This window comes from Suricata suricatta, chromosome 3 (genome assembly GCF_006229205.1).
Source record: "Suricata suricatta isolate VVHF042 chromosome 3, meerkat_22Aug2017_6uvM2_HiC, whole genome shotgun sequence".
In the NCBI taxonomy this organism is placed as follows: Eukaryota; Metazoa; Chordata; class Mammalia; order Carnivora; family Herpestidae; genus Suricata; species Suricata suricatta.
The window spans coordinates 7,867,425-7,884,623 of record NC_043702.1 but is presented as its reverse complement, the minus strand read 5'-3'; the positions used below and the strand labels follow the sequence as shown (position 1 = coordinate 7,884,623).

The window sequence follows — 17,199 nt, the reverse complement described above, 5'->3', positions numbered from 1 at the left end:
GAGAAGGTAGTCCATCTAATTTAGTTCGTCTAGGGGTAGAGCTTTGGCAGTGTGAGTGCCATCTTTATTTAGGTTTCCTGAAACAATTATATCTGCCTTTAGATACACAAGATTCAGTTTGTGACACTTTCAAAGTGACATCAGAAAACTTAATCTTATGTGTCTTGTACAAATATAAATCGTAATGTATGTCAAACCCATCATATTAGAAACTAGAACCAAAATAGATTTTTTTTTAAGGAATGTAGTTTATTTTGCCTATCTGAAATGGGCCACCCTTAATGCTGCTGAAGAATCTTAGACTGGAAGGGAAGAGTGCCTAAAGCTTTGAGATTTAGGGAGTAAATTTGTAATCTGTTCTTTCTAGCAGATGACATAGAGCCCATAAAGTCTGTGTTCTCACAGTGTTCTAGGAAAGGATCCTACCATGTGGAGAATATACATCTGGTTCACTTGTGCTGACCTCCGCAGCCAGCGCATCTCTTGAAGTAATTTTCTTAAACTCAGTCACCTGGACAGGAACAGCAATACAGTAACAAATAGGTTGAGACCTAAGAATGGGTCAGCATGAAAAGGAAAAGCTAAGATACGGGCTGGCTTCACTGCAAACTCCCTCAGCCTGAACTTATTCACCATTTATGGGAATAGTGTAACAGTAAAATATCAAATGTAAATAGAATTGGCTAGCATGTACAGACTGCCCGTATGTACTAATTCTCATAAGAACCATATGAAATGTCCATGAGAAAACTGAGAAATTAAGTATCTTTCATAAATTCAGTCAGCTAGTACGTGAGATAGCTTGGATTTATTCCCAGATCTTGCAATGCAAAATGAAATGAGGAAGGGGTGAATAAAAAACGTTGTGCCACAAATTCAGCAGAGTTTTTGGGTGAGCTTGGGCAGCCATGATCACAATTTGATGTGGCCATTAAAGTTTAGGTTCCTGGATTAAGATCCCATGGCTCCAGTTTGCATATGTTCTTTAAGGAACAAAATGAGGTTTGGGTACCCAGGAGTGATTTCATTTGCTTTCTCCTCCTTCTCTAAGTTAGCCCCACCTCTGCTGAGTAGATTCCTGGTATCAGCCATGTAACAAAGAGGTCTAATTCTAAGCTCCTGTTATTTTGTCTGATATCCAACCACTGTCCTCTCTGTCCCTTCCATCATGACAAGTCTCCTGATCAAAGCAAAATCATGACTGTATCGAAGTAAACCAGACTAAATGACAATCTCAGCTTACCGCCAGATATGATTATTTTGTGCATTTATTTTCAGTCTTCTGTTCTTATCACTGTTGTTCTGTGTTACGCCTTATATTTTTAAGGCTTTGAGGAGGTTAATGCATTTTGTTGCTTAATAAAATGACACTCTCAACACAGCTTTCCATACAATTAGGAACTAAAATTCTTAATAGTGATCTTTATTTTTAAGCTTGAAATTATTTCACTTGAATACCTTAACATTTAGCCAGAGTGCTGTATTATTTTCATTTGCGGCTGTACAAAATGATTTTTTTCATGAAGTAGTGTTGTCCAAATAAAGAAAATTACATAATCTTGATAAAGAGATGATTTGATACATAGCATAAAATTCCTCCTTATGTAATTTTTGGTACATTTATATCTGCTTCATCACCATACTCGTTACATTAGATGAAAACTGACATTCCTTCTATACATAACTGACTTGCTCTTCAGTTTTATCACCTTCATTTTCTGTGAGGAGAAGTGTATCTAGTAGAATGATTGATGAAGACTGAATGGTCGAACTGCAGAGCCTCATTGGGCTTTGGTACATGGCAGGATTAATTCCATTCCGCATTCCGTGTTTCATGAAAAATGTAGAGTTCTCTGCCATTGGATTTCGGAAGTAGATATTACGGGAGCATTTTCTGACAGTTTTTATGGATTTTGTGGCCCGGTAATTGCAGGTGATGTATCGGCCAAATGCTCTCCGAAATGTCTTGTTGAAGAGGGTGTAGACCAAAGGATTCACCCCTGAGGAAACGTAGCCTATCCACACAAATATCTCCAGGAGCATTTGGAGAGTAGTCTGATTGCAGGAATCACATAAAACTAAAGTTATATTTGTAATAAAAAATGGGCACCACATAAGCAAAAAGAGAAAAAACACAATCCCTAGAACCTTGGAGGCTCTCTGTTCATTGGAAATGGTTTGCACTGACTTTTTTCCAACTGTAGACATTCTTCGCATAAGTAGATTATTCTTTGAATTGGGCAGAGTTTTGTCCTTGTGGGTACTATCCAACATTGCCATCTTTTCAGGTGATGAGCAAGGTGTTTCATCCCTTTGGAAAACTGTAGACACGGTCAGCCATGTTAGGCGGTGAGGTGGCTTGGTTCTGACCAAGTGAGCTTTCTTCCGTAAAGCATGGATGGTGAGGAAGTAGGTGACGACCATGATCGCCAGAGGCGTAAAGAAGGAGGCCAGTGAGCCAAAGAGCATGAAGCTGCCAAAACGGTCCTTTGTTAGCACACAGGTGATGTTGCTTGGGCTATCCACATCAGTTTCTATGCCTTTAATAGGGACTGGAATGGCAATGCCTAAGGAAGAAGAAACAAGATAAATCTAGTTAATATTATACTTTTGACTCTTAGATTATGTCCTTTTAGAGTTAATCTTAGTGACTTTATGTGGTTAGTGGTTAGTGTATCGTAATTCATGATACACACAATGCAGAATTTGTCAAAGCACTTAATCCATGGAAGATTTAACCAATAGAACCTAAGTAAGCAAACCTGCTGTTTTTTAGCAGAGATTGATTAGTGATTTCAAGTTTATAATTAATGCTACCCTAGAGTGCCTGGGTGGCTCAGTTGGTTAAGCATCTGATTCTTGGTTTTGGCTCAGGTCATGATCTCACCATTTGTGGGATGGAGCCCTGCCCTGGGCTCGGTGCTGGCAGTGCAGTACTGAGATCCTCTTTCTCACCCTCCCTCCCTGCCCCTCCCCCACTCTCACATGCGCACATACGCCCTCTCTCTCAAAATATCAAAATAAATAGACTAAAAACAAAAAAAAATACTTCCTAAATCTGTAGTATCTCCATGAAATAGCAGAGAATGTCTTCCTTTATCTCTGCTTATTGATCTATCCCAGGTTAAGGAAAAGGAATTCAGAAGAGAATTTGCTTATATCTTTATATTCCGTATAGTTGACTTAAAGAGACTTGACAGTACGTTCATGCAATATCTTAATTCTGGATAGATACCTATTATCTTTGAGGCTACGCAGCTTCATTGAATAGACATTTTCATTTTTTGAAATTCATGAATGTCTTCATCTTTTCCTCTAACTTAGGGAAAACTAAAGGGTTCGTTGTTTTTTTAAATAATGCTACTTAAAAATTTGAGAGGATATGAATCATAAAATCTATTTTCAAGTTGAGAGTTCCTCTAATAGAGATGAAAGAAATATATCTTATGCTAATCTTCTCATACTTTAAGTACCATGAAGTTCATCTTCATCTGCCTAGTGAAGTAGCTTATTAGGAAGACAAGTACACAAGTGTTACCTACAGCCTTACCCTCTGAAACAGCAGATCTTTAAAAGAAGTCTGAAGTAACTGATCTTCGGAAACCTCTAGAACCCTGTGTTTTATGAATCTGAAAGTACTTCATCATACACACAGCCTTTTTATGGCTACTGAAGAACCTTTGCCAGAAGTATCTTCCTCGAATCTTTTCTGACAGAAGGACTACTGCTTTTTCTACTTTCCCTCAGGTACACCACCAGAAAGAGGGTCCTGTATACTACTGTTCTGCATTGGGGCTCAGCATACTCGGTGTGAGGATCAAATCTGGCCTGTCTTCTGTTTTTGTAAATAAAATTTTATTGGGACAAGCCATACCTATTTGTTAACAAATTGTGGCTGCTTTTACTGTACTGCAGAGTTCAGTAGTAGCGACAGAAACCATACCGAGCTGCAGGCCCGGAGTGTTTACTGTCTTACCCTCTGCAGGAAAAGTCAGCTAACCCCTGCTGTATCTCTTTATTTCTAGGTAATCATTCCACTGTTCTTTACCCCCTAAAACCCTTCCTTTTTGAAGCCTGTTTAATCTACTTATACTACTCTGTTCCCCATCTACAGCCCTCAGGACATTTGTCCATCTTCCTCAATGGATTCCGTACTTTGCTGTTGCCTATCCACTGGTCCATTGCTGTTACCTTCCATGATTTCATCTCATTGATGACCTGTCTAGCACCTTCATTTTACATCTCTTGAACTCAACTCTGATTTTTAAAATTATTTAAAAATATTTTTTAAATTCCAATGTAGTTAAACATACATTGTTATATTACTTTCAGGTGTATCAACTTCTTCTTCTTCTTCTTCTTCTTCTTCTTCTTATTATTATTATTATTATTATTTGGACTCCTGAAGCCATCCATAAGCCCTCTTAAAACTGTCCCATATCAACGGACTCTGTGCCGACAGCTCAGAGCCTAGAGCCAGCTTTGAGTTCTGTGACTCCCTTTCTCTCTGTCCCTCTGCTGCTCACACTCTGTCTCTCAAAAATAAATAAACGTTAAAAACATTTTTTAAAAAAACTGTCCCATATCTAAGACTGAACTTTGTTTGATACTTCCCTTTCTTGTCCTGCTACTCTTCATTACTGTGGAACTTCTCTTTCCTGTTACCTTCACCTCTAGTCCATTCTTCCTCCTCTGTTTTCACACTCCATTAACCCTCTGTCAAGGCTCACAATACCTTCTCAACCGATTTGGTGGTCAGTAACTGGTACTTTTTTTTTTTTTTTTAATGTTTACTTATTTTTGAGAGAGAGTCAGGAGCAGAGAGAAAAGGAGACAGGATCAGAAGGGGACTGTGCAGCAGAATCAGGTGTGGTGTGGTGCTCAAACTTGGAAATTGTGAGCTGAGCTGAAGTTGGATGCTCAACCAGCTGAACACCCAGCGCCCCTTCAGTAGTACTTCTTTTTTTTTTAATGTTTTATTTATTTTTGATACAGAGATAGATGGAGCATGAGAGGGGGAGGGGCAGAGAGAGAAGGAGCCACAGAACCGGAAGCAGGCTCCAGGCTCTGAGCTGTCAGCACAGAGCCCAACATGGAGCTCAAACCCAGGAACGTGAGAGCTGACCTAAGCCGAAGTCGGAGGCTTAACCGACTGAGCCACCCAGGCACCCCTTCAGTAGTTCTTCTTATACCCTTTTCCTCTTATTGTTTCATACATTAACTGTTATATGCCAAGCCTTACCTAGGATAACTGAGCTGTTTTCAAAGCTCTTTGCAGAATTTAAAACCTAAACTGTACTATCCTCTGCTTTTTCTTTTACAAAGTTACCTAATTGCCAGTGGTTCTACAAAACAAAGTGTGATGAAATGAACAGAGCATTGATCTTGGCCTTGGTGCTGAAAAGCTGATAACAGTCTTTAAGCCAACAATTTAAAACTTTTAGGTTTCTTTTCTCATCTGTAAAAGGAAAAAGTGGATTTATGAGATCCCTTCTGAAGCTATAAACCTGGAGTCGTCTTTTTAGTTTTTCCCTTGTGCATACTTAACGCGTTGTATTAGTCTAATTTGTTTATTATCTGCCTTCCTTGAATGTAAAGGCTCTTTTTTGTTTATCTTTTATTCTTGGTACCTAGCATATCATAGGTACTCAAAGATTTGATCTGTTTATGGATTCATATGACCCAGCCTTAATTGAAGTAATCACTTCTAACAGGCTACTTATTTATTGGCTTGATCATATTTAATGGTTTCAGATGTTCTAATTCTTCTTAAAGATCATTTTTCCTATTTTCTCTCCTGCCTTTGCCCCCATTTCCCCAACCTACCCCAACACACACCCGTCACAGTGTCTCCCCCTTCTTCTCCCTCATTGCAGTAAGCTTACCAGAAAGATGGGGGTCTTTTGCCATGAGCTACTATAGTTTTCCTCCTTTCCACTTTAAATTTGGTAACTGTTACCTGCCCTTTCTCTAGCTTCTTTTGGGGGGGGGCCTCTTCTGCTCTGTCAATCAGCATTTGTTCCTAAAACTATCCTATTTCCCTGCCTGTACATTTGTCCATTCTGAATAGACTTTGCCTTGGCCCTGCTTTCTTCCCAAGCCAGAGTAGTAACACTCCGTACTTTTACCTCCAAACTTCTCAGCAGAGGTTTGGCCCTTGTATCATTATTTCAGGAATATAAAGGTCATTTTCATTGTCTTGCTTTCTTGCTTTTTTCTTTTTAGCCAGTTATTCTGGTTAGAGAGCATGTCTTAATCTTGTTTTTCTTTTAGCACTCCAGATCTCTCTTGGTTTTATTCCTCTTTGAATTCCTTTTTTGCTAGGAAGAAGTGAATCTGCTTGTCAGACTATTAATGTAAAATCATAATAACTGTTATGAATCTATTTGTTTTTCTGATGTTAACTTATAAATGGTTTGAGTTTTTTATGCCGTACTTGATGCTAAGATGCTCTATTTTAGTAGCTATTTTTGAGCATTAAAGATGGGCACAAAGGCATAAAACAGTTTAGAAGAAATATTTACTTCTTTAAATCATTTCTGTATATCTCTTGCATCTCTCTTAAAATCTCTGATTAAACATATATCCAAAACATTGCAGACATGTATTGCCTTTAGTCTATATACATATTGGCTTCCAAGATGAACTTACGATATTTAATATCTGCATATAAAATGTTTGGATTTTTTTCTCTTTTCCTGTTTATCTTAAATGTGATTGGAGATGCATTTTATTTTTTTGTCACTTGTGATTTCTTCATGCTGCCTAGATCTTAATGACAAAAATGAAAACTGCTTTCAGACTTAGTCTTCCTGCATGTCAAAATTAAAGCAGGAAGATACCTCAGTAAGCACTGTGAAGATGGTTCTTCAGAGGACGTGAACTTTCCTCCTCTTCACACACATTGCTGCTACTGTGGTTTAGGAGCTGTATGATGACGTGGGGTAAGGAGCTCATGTTGGCATATCAGTAGCCTGCCTTGATCTCTCTCACTGGGTCTCACAGCCTGCCAGGCCTGGTGTATTTCCTAGCCAAACAGCACCAAAGTCTATTTATTTACACCACCCCACACACCCTGACGTTCCCCACATACCTATTGAAATTAACCATACCACTGTAATCTTGATGAATGCTGTAGCTCGTGAGTTATATTGATTGGCCTGGATTGGCTTTTTGATGGCTATGTAGCGATCCACTGAAATGGCACAGAGATGCATGATGGATGCAGTAGAAAAAAGAACATCAAGAAATAACCAGGCGGGGCAGAGAACAAGTGGGAGGGGCCACATAGACTCTGAAAAACAAAACAAAAACACATTCTCCTGCAAAATGACAATCTTTAATTGGCAGCTTGTTTTTAAAGTGACATCTGAAATGTTATGATTTAACCTCCACAAAATGTTTAACCTAAGACAGTGGAGTGAATAATATTAAGTATATTTCTGCAAATCATACCATTTAAATACATTTTCTATTTCATGTAATAATTACAACACTATTTTTCAAAATCTGCAGTTTAGTATTCTTAGCATACCATTGCTCTTTTGTCTATTCTTTTGTGATTTTTTTTAAATTTTTTTTTAATGTTTTATTTTATTTTTGATACAGGGAGAGACAGAGCATGAGAGGAGGAGGGGCAGAGAGAGAAGGAGACACAGAACCGGAAACAGGCTCCAGGCTCTGAGCTAGCTGTCAGCACAGAGCCTGACACGGGGCTCGAACCCACAAACGTGAGATCTGACCTGAGCCGAAGTCGGAGGCTTAGCCGACTGAGCCACCCAGACGCCCCTCTTTTGTGATCTTTTAAACATTCCCAGTGTAGAGGTGCCTGGGTGGCTCATTCAGCTGAGTACTCCACTTTTGATTTCAGCTTAGGTCATGATCTCAGGGTTGTGGGATCAAGCCCCATGTTGGACTCCACACTGAGTGCAGAGCCCACTTAAGATTCTGTCTCTCTAAGGCACCTGGGTGGCTCAGTAGGTTAAGTGTACGACTTCAGCTCAGGTCATGATCTCATGGTTGATGAGTTTGAGCCCTGTGTCGGGTTCTGTGCTGACAGCTCAGAGCCTGTAGCCTGCTTTGGATGCTGTGTCTCCGTCTCTCTGCCCCTCCCCCGCTTGTGTGTGTAAATGCACTCACGCGTGCTCTCTCTCTCTCTCTCAAAAGTAATGAACATTAAAAAAACATTAAAAATTCTGTCTCTTCCCCTCTCTCTCTAATAAAAAATTAAAAAAAAATTTTTTTAATGAATGGGAGTCTCAGTGAGGCCTGGATTTTGGCTCAGTTCTAGCAATAACTGGCAGCATGATCTTTGTTTATACCAGACTCTCATTTGGTGAAATAAGTGGAATGATTTGAGTTTTCTTTTTGACAAAAAGTAGTTCTTTAATAAAGTTTGCAAAAGGAATGATTTCAGATCATTCTGAAGAAAAGTAGATCATTAGCCTTCCGTGTATTCCATCATTCACTCCAGACACTGGTGACTATAATTTAAAAAGTCTCAAGGATTAGACATAGTACTTAATTTATGTAACAAACTCTTACAAAAAAGCATTTACTCAATAATTCACATAGCCTTATGCACTTGAGAAATACTAACCTTGAAATTTTTCAGGTTTTGGAGATGATAACTATATTCTACATATCTTTCCAATAAAGTTACTTAGACAAGTATCCATACATATGTGGGTTTGATACATTATATATTGTACCCAGCATATATATGTTTGCAGTTCTGACACACATAAATTTATTTTAGGGTTCACCATAGAATATTCCAGTTAGAGTCCATTTTACTAAAACATACACACACAGATTTTAGAATTTGCTATAAAAGCAAATTACTTCTGTTTGAAGCAAATGTCATATATGAGAATATCTGAATCCTTTTTACAGTTTAATTGTTGTATGTGCACTGCCAACATAAGTTCCTTCTGTTGATTTTTCCACAGTGATCTGACTTTGACAGGTATGAAATGATTAGGATAATTGAAGGAGCACCAACATAACAATTTTAGGATTTCAGAGCACCAAGAAACTCTTCAGTTGTGATCTGTTTAAATTCAGGAATCCTGAGGGTGGAGAGAGGTTAATATCCCAGAACAATAAAAAAAAAAGTCTATAGTGTAGGGAAAAAGTTTTGAGATTGGCTTGAATATGTTATTTTTCAGAAGTATGCAAATTAATGTTTGAGAAGCAGTGTGTTAGAAGGCTCTGGCAAGATCGTGTCTAAAAGATGGCGCCTACATTTGTTTGCTGGTATGAGATAGGTGTTCAGAATGCCTCATAGAGAGGAATTTATGGAAGACCTCTCAAAATAAAGAAATCAAGAATGGCAGAGAAATCTGTCTTTAAAAAGAATTTAATAATATTTTAAAAGAATGTATAGTGTTCAGATTTTCTGTTAAGTGGAAAAGAACTTTGGACAGTGAAAGGCAGCAGTGGACCTGAGCTAAAGTAAACTAAGAATCTAAGCGAGTGAAAATAATCACATATGATCGAGAAAGTTTTGCAGCAGAAATGACTTGAAATGAGGCCACATTCTGAACTGTAGTGAAGTTCTACATTTAGGACTGAGTAGAAGATAGAAAAATGCTCAAGTCTAGAGCCACAACAAGAGATACTGATCATAGTTTTAAACTTGCTTATTTTGCTTTTCTAATTATGGGCTGTATGTCTTTAAATTAAGATATGGAAAATTCTTCTCATAAATCTAGGAGCTGTGAGCAGGAAGCCACAGTAGAACTCTCATGTAAAAAGGATGGATCTTTAGAAAATAGACTATTTGACCTACATATTCCTAGTTCTGTGCTAAAAGGGAAACCTCTTGAGTGCTCATGTAATTAAGCCTGTGAAGCCTTGTTAAGCTCACTTTCCAACAGAATGAATTTATTTTATAAACTCCAATTTTGGAACACAAAGTGGGTATTAAAATTAATGCAGATCGCTAGAATTTTACTATTTCAGACAGTACTTTTTGCTAACCGTAGAAGTACTGAGGCGTGTAGAGAAAAAAGGAGACTGTAATAGGTTTAGGATTAAGAGAAATGGATCTATGATTATTAACCTTTACAATTGCAAATTTCATGAAATACTAATCAATAGACTTTATGAAATGAATAAAAAAGTAACATGACTACATTTAATTAATAGAAATCTTTTATATGTTTGTCTAATTGCTTAAGTAGGTTCAGGTAATCTTAGAATTTATACAAATTAAAAGCAATTCTAGACATTCTCAAGTTACAAAGGGATTTTCCCTAGTCCAGATACTTTCATTCTAAAATTGTCTTTTCAGTTAGCATTCATTTGATAGGCTCAAGGTTAAAAGGGTGTCTTACTATTCAGAATAACTAGGGGCACCTGGATGGCTCACTCGGTTAAGTGTCCGACTTCAGCTCAGGTCATGACCCCACAGTTTATGGGTGTAAGCCCCATGTTGGCCTCTGTGCTGACAGCCCAGAGCCTGGAGCCTGCTTCGGATTCTTTCTCTCTGCCCCTTCCCTGCTCATGCTCTATCTCAAAAATGAATAAATGTTTAAAAAAAAAAAAAGTTTTTTTAAATAAGTAAAAAAATTGGGTTCTGTCTTGTCCCTTGTCCCTAGAGAAATTCTGTGGTTGTCTTTTTTTTTTAAGCCTTTATTTTTATTTATTTTGAGAGCAACAATCCCAAGCGGGCTCTGCACTGTCAGCTCAGAGCCTGCTGTGTCTCAGTCACAAACCTCGAGATCATGACCTGAGCTGAAATCAAGAGTCAGATGCTTAACTGACTGAGTCACCCAGGCACACCGATGGCTGTCTTGTTAGATGGTTATTTAAGATGTAAATGTTGGCTGTTTGCCAATTATGACTGTTCGGGTTGGTGTAATTTCTCATTTCACTTGAGAAGGCAATGTAGAAGAGGCTAAGAGTGTGAATTCTGGAATCGTTCTCCCAGATTCAAATTATTCTCTTCCATTTATTTATTCCTATGTCCTCTCTTGTAAAATAGGGATATGATGATAACAATACCAATTTTATAGGACTGCTTTGAAGATTAAAAGCTATACTACATGAAAGTGTTTAGAACAATGTTTGGCATAGAGAAAGCACTCAATAAAAGTTAGTTCTTATTATTGTTATTGTCTGACAAGAACTAGCCCAGCCATGAAAACACTGCTACTTAGAAGTGTAAGTCATGTCATTGCTGTAGCATGTTTGTCCTCCTGGCCGCTGTAGCAAGAGTGTGTGCATCCAGGGGCTCTGGGGCGGCGCAGGTCATGATCCCAAGCTTGTGGGATTGAGCCCCCCACATCGGGCTCTGTGCTGAGCATGGAGCCTGCTTGGGATTCATTTTCTCCCTCTCTCCCTCTCTCTCTCTCTCTCTCTCTCTCTCTCTGACCTTCTTCTCCTTCTCCTCTCCCTATCCCGCTGCCCATTTCCCTTGTGTACATGTGCTCTCTCTCAAAAATAATTTTTTTCCAAGGAAAAAACTTTTAAAAAAGAAAAATGGGTGCATGTGTCCAGTTGAACTTAAATCTGTACTCTTTTTTAAAAGCATGGGAACATGTTTAACTTTTAATTAAATTTGTCATGAAAGTATGCCTTTTGCAAAAGTTGATTTTAAGCTCTCTATATATGTGTATATGTATAAAGAGCAAACATAAATAACTTATGTGCATTCCCATGCTTAGCTATTTATGTGTTTGTTTATTTTGCTTCTTTTTAACCAGTATAAAAACCTGAATTTTTTTAACCAGAAACTTCGTTTCTTGATCAGATGGACTCATTTTATCTGAAACCTGCTTAATCTTTAAGGAAGTCTTTAATTTGGGAAACTAAATTATTAGTTCAGAAAGTAATTAAAATTAATCTGTAAATCTGGGATATAGGATATTTGTCTTTTGAGGACTTAAAGCCTTAAAAGACTTTTTTTAATGCTTTTTATTTATTTTGAGAGAGAAAGAGTGAGCGAGGGAGTAGCAGAGAGAGGGATGAAAGAGAATCCCAAGCAAGTTTCATGTAGTCAGCACAGAGCACGACATGGGGCTTGAACTCACAAACCATGAGATCATGACCTGAGCTGAAATGAAGAGTTAATTGAGTGAGCCACCCAGGTGCCCCTGAAAGACTCTTTTTAAAGCTGTCCCAAGAGGGCTGTGCCTGTAGAGATTACCAAGGTAAATCTCTAGAGCAGGACAAATCCTAAATAGCCTAATAATCCGAAAAGACCTAGTTCTCAAAATACTCATTTTTTAAATCTTAGAAATTCTTTGTTTCTGCCTTTGTCTTCCAGGAAAGGGAGACATGGATCAATGCTTCAGTGGTTATTACAAAGCTTCTGTTTTGTTTTTGTTGTCATTTTCCCACTACATTAGTGCATATTAAATATTCTGAGATTAGATGTCTAATATCATAGTGTTTTAAATGTTTCAAGTGATTTAATACTTAGGAAAATTTTTTTCTTGATTTTTACATTTCCACTTTCCAAAAAGAAGTACCTTTAATTGCTTTGCTCCCTCACTGCACAAGTGAATAACTGATGTTTTTTTTCTTTTACTGCTGTACATCTGTTTCATCTCTGGTCAGACTTACACCTAAACTAAATCACATATTTAATTATATAAACTCTTCTTATACTCCACTTAGCCAATTATTAGTGCCTATAATGTGGCCCTACTTGACCGCTCACAAGATGCCTTCAACGATTGAACTGATGTGAGTGAGTTGCCTAAGCCAACACAGGGGAACAGGAATCAGAGCCTGGTTGTCTTGCTTTAAACTCAATCTTTCAGTTATTTTATATTATACACCCTCTTCCAGCTGTACGGCAGATACTGTTTCAACTATAATTGTGAGGCATGGATTAAAACTTAAGTTATAAATAAGCCAATAATGACCAATGAATGACCAAACACTGTTATTTTCTCCTTTACATATTTAATCATTTATTTAACATGAGAAAGGAAAGTTCAGAGAATGTCTTAAACTGTGAGCATCCTGTCTTTTTTGTATTAGCATATGATGTTCTATTTTCCTTTGCATCTTATTCAATATTTCTAATGTAGGCATTTCCAAGCCTTCTGTTATAAGCTACTAACTTGTGATCATGCATTTTAGGAATTATATGCAGAATAGTAAAAACTGGAACTATAAAACAAAGGTTAAGTTTAGTGCTGAGTGGAAGAAATAGCAAAAAAACATTGACAAAGATATCACAATTCATTTGAGAGACCATGTTAGGCCGGTCATCATAATCTTGGTAAAAGAGAAATTCTGTAAAAAAAAAAAAAATTCAAACAGTATATAATCAAATATTATATAAATCATTGGTTGAATAAAATATTCTTTAGCCTAAGAGTCAGTTTTAAATTTTTTAACGTCTCTCCTTTTTTTGTAAACTTAATTTTATTAGAACATTAGTTAATGTAAAGTTTCTTATGTTACTTTCATTAAATTGCCCTTAGATAACTAAAATCACTCATACCCACTCAGTAGTAGTTAATTTTTTTATGTTAACAGAATTGGGGACACTTTTGTTTGTACCAGCTTCAGAAGTTCGGAAGATTATCCCTGTAATGAAAGAAAAATATACAAAATCTGTTCCTGCCTTTTAGAGTTAATCAGAAATTCTTATAAATGCGTTAATTTAGAAAGTCTTTGTGTTTGTTAACATGCGAAAGCCTATCAAAAACTCTTAGTATTTGAAGTCAGGTCCCAATTTACAGTATGTGCAGTTCCCAGCTTATGAATGTATTTATTTTTTTGAAGTTTTTAGAGGGCAGAGCATGCATTTTCTCATACACTTTCTCATAGAAATAGAATAGTGTTTTCAATAATGAATTTAATGTAATAATTTCCTAAATAGTGGTTCAATTCCCAGGTTAGTTTATTTTTTGAAAATCTAATCCCCCTATAGAGCTTAATTACTGATTGTAAAAGTGTTTGAGACCATGAAAGGTTTTATTTTGTAATTAAAAATTAACAAACATTTGAAAAAATGAAATGTAGTTAAAACATATTATTAAGACAAAAATAGGAAGACATTCCATATATTTTACGTTAAGATATGTTGGATTTTCTGCTAACATTTATTGCCAAGAATATTTTAGGCCCAAAAATTTTTAATATAAACTTAGTTGTCAGCTGCAGATACCTACTGTTTTCCTGTGGAATACTTGGAATTATCTCTTGTATCCGTTTTTGTGTTTTATCAGGTCACTTTAATACTGTAGAACTTTGCTTTTTAAGATTCATTAACTATTTAGCTGAAAAGTTGAATATTTTCCACAATATTTTTTATTTTGCATGTAGTAGATTTTTTATATTTATGGGCTCAAGTACTTTAAAGTTAAAATTCAGTTCTGTGTAACTCATTTTATCTCATTTGTTCAGTATGACATCAGTTACATTTATGGTAGTTTAAGATGAGTGTTGTAACATTTGCTGCATGCCCAGCAAAAGCGCAACTTGAAGAGTGTGAGTTCACTGTTAAGTTACTATTGTGTGTGCAGAGATAAGAGTTTGAACCAAATCGTTGTACAGTCTTTACCAAATATATATAAATGGTTCTATATAATACTCATTTTTTTCTTTTAAACTTTATTCAGAATTATGATCCTTTAGGTTCTCCTTTCAAGTAAGATTTCTTAATTATTTTCCATGGTTATGTGCAGCACTAAATTATCCAAAAGGTTACAGATTTACAGAAGAGAAAGGGAAAGATAGACATTATTAATGATTAGAGAATCCATTAAAGAAGTGGAACTTTATGTTTTACTGCCTGTCATGCTATAGAATGTAAAGCCTGGGCAAATGGATTTAGAATGGGAAGTTTCAGCTCGTCACTATCTGATATTAGGGGGATCAAATACTTAATTTTAGATATCTCTAATTACTTAAAAATGTAACATGTAACTTGAATGTAATCGTTTAAATTGGAGTTTTTCTTCTCTTTCTAATATGTATTCTAGTTAAATAAATTTCATTTTTCTAACCTGAAGTATTTTTATCTTTACTACATAAACTTAATTTCAAGAAGCCCTGTCTGCTACAAATAATCATCTTTCTTATGCAGTCAATGAATGGAATATCAATTTATGCCAGGCATTGAATAAGTTAATTCTGATTCTTATAAGCCCTCATGATTTATCAGGAGGATTATTTGAATTTACCCACATTCTATTAACTAGAGATGATACGCATAAATCAAGACTAGTGCATTTTAATATAATTATCCTTATTATTATAACAAACTAATATTTTAATATCAAACTACATTTTATTGTAATAACTCAGGGTCTGGTCACTTATTTTATTAATTTATTTTTAATAATTTTGTTATTTTAAGTAATTTTAAGTCAGATTTTTCTTACATGTATCAAGGACCTGGATGGTCAGAAATCATAAAAATTAAACAGATGAATCTAAGGACACTATGAGCCAGACCATTTCCTTTAGCAACCAAACATAATATTTTCTTAACATGACACACGTGTAAGAATTATGTTTAAGTCTAAAGTATACAAACAGTAAAGAAATTTAACAAGAATTTTTAGAACAATTCCAATTGTAAATAGGGGTTTGGTGATTCAAATTGGAAGTTAGTTACTCAAAGATTTTTATCTTTAGTAAGTCCAGCCCCCCCCCCCCAAAAAAATCCCAGCCCCTAACTGTTACAGAAGAGTCCTGTTACTTTGTCAAGGGAAAAATGTATTAATAATGGGGAAGTTAAAGTATAGGTCTGTTCTTCACTATAATTTTTAGGTAATGAATGCAGAATCTATGAATATTGATAACTTGGATGACTTTTTAAATGATGGCTGGGGAAGGAATAGAATTGTTCCTAAGAAATTATTTTTTGCTCTTTAAAACTGATTATCAACCATAGGAAATGATGGAAATAAGAATCTGTTTACTCACTATGTCTTTAAATAGTCTAAGTTCATCTTTAAAGACTAAATGAGTATCCATTTCTCAAACAGTATATCACAGTTCTGTGGTTTAATGTCAGAAACAAAGTAAAATACTTACCAAACATTATTGTCAAGAGGGCAATCGGCATCACAAACAATCCAACCAGCAAGTCAGCCACTGCCAAGGACATTAGAAAATAATTGGTAGCATTTTGCAGCTTTTTCTCCAGCGAAACAGCCAAAATAACCAGGATGTTCCCACCAATCGTGGGTAGTATCACCATGAGTGTCAGAAGAGCAGCCCAGCGTGGTTTATTTCCCTGTTGCTCCCCGATCTGTTTCATTTCCTCTGGTATCGATTCTGTCTGTAATCCAGACCAGTTAGCAAAGATTAAGTGATCAAATGAGCTCTGCAAAATGTGCTCAGGAATTGTGCTTTGTTCTGATATTCTATAAGAGAAGGCCATTTGCTGTTTTTGTGTGATTTGATCCAATTCCAGACGATGGTCAGCATGGTCAGCAGCTAAGCTTGTCATCTGCTTCTTAAAGGCATTGTACCCAGGACAAACTCTCAAAGCCAAAGTTGACTCCTTCCTTTAAAAAATATTTTCAGGTTCTCTAAAATGAAAGCGTACATCATCTGTCCATTTCTGTAGGTAGGTGTTTAGTCTTCTGTAGAGGCTCCAATTTCGTAAGGCTTAGTGAAAGAAACTGATAGCTGTGGGAAAAAAACTTGATTAGTTTCTCTTGCTCTCTTTTTTTTGCAGTAGTGGTAGACTCCTGTCTGAATTTGAATGCCAATGAGTTCCAGGAGTTCCCCTTAGATATAAAAAAATGTGAATTGCATTATTTTATTTCTTTATTTTAAAAAAATCGTTTAAAAAACACTTGAACTTAGTAGCTATTCTCATCTTAATAAGTCTCTTGTGCATTTATGACAATGCAGCCTATTTCCATAGTCATATTCCTGATCTGTCTCAGGTTATGAAACAGGAGGTACATTAATTTTTTCAGTAGTTATAAAAAAAAAAAAAAAAAAAAACCTAGATGTTTCCTGACCCTTGAATGTCTTTTTTGGCCTTTACTTTAGAATATGTACATTAGAATAGAAACATCAAAGCACTAAATAGTTCTGAATAGAACTTTTTGGTACATACTCATTACTCCCCTAGAAATACTTCAAGCCCACCTAAGGTTCAAATAAATGATTTACCAGCTAGAAATCCTTATTTGTAGTTGGGTTTTATCTGGCCAGGTTTATCTTAATACTGATGTAAATGCCATTTCTATGAAACATTTTAGAATT

The 17,199-nt window shown here is 36.2% G+C and overlaps 2 protein-coding genes across 2 annotated transcripts in view; one reads left to right on the top strand and one right to left on the bottom strand.

Annotated features, from left to right (window-relative positions):
• PSMD1 (proteasome 26S subunit, non-ATPase 1) overlaps positions 1 to 17,199 on the top strand; it is a 93,094-nt gene that overhangs the window by 32,292 nt on the left and 43,603 nt on the right. The window lies entirely within an intron of this gene.
• HTR2B (5-hydroxytryptamine receptor 2B) lies at positions 1,269 to 16,384 on the bottom strand. The gene is made up of 3 exons (XM_029933602.1): positions 16,012 to 16,384; positions 7,094 to 7,294; positions 1,269 to 2,567 (listed from the first exon to the last, which is right to left on the bottom strand). Exons 1-3 carry the CDS (start codon positions 16,358 to 16,360, stop codon positions 1,675 to 1,677), a joined length of 1,443 nt encoding a protein of 480 aa, XP_029789462.1. The 5' UTR covers positions 16,361 to 16,384; the 3' UTR covers positions 1,269 to 1,674.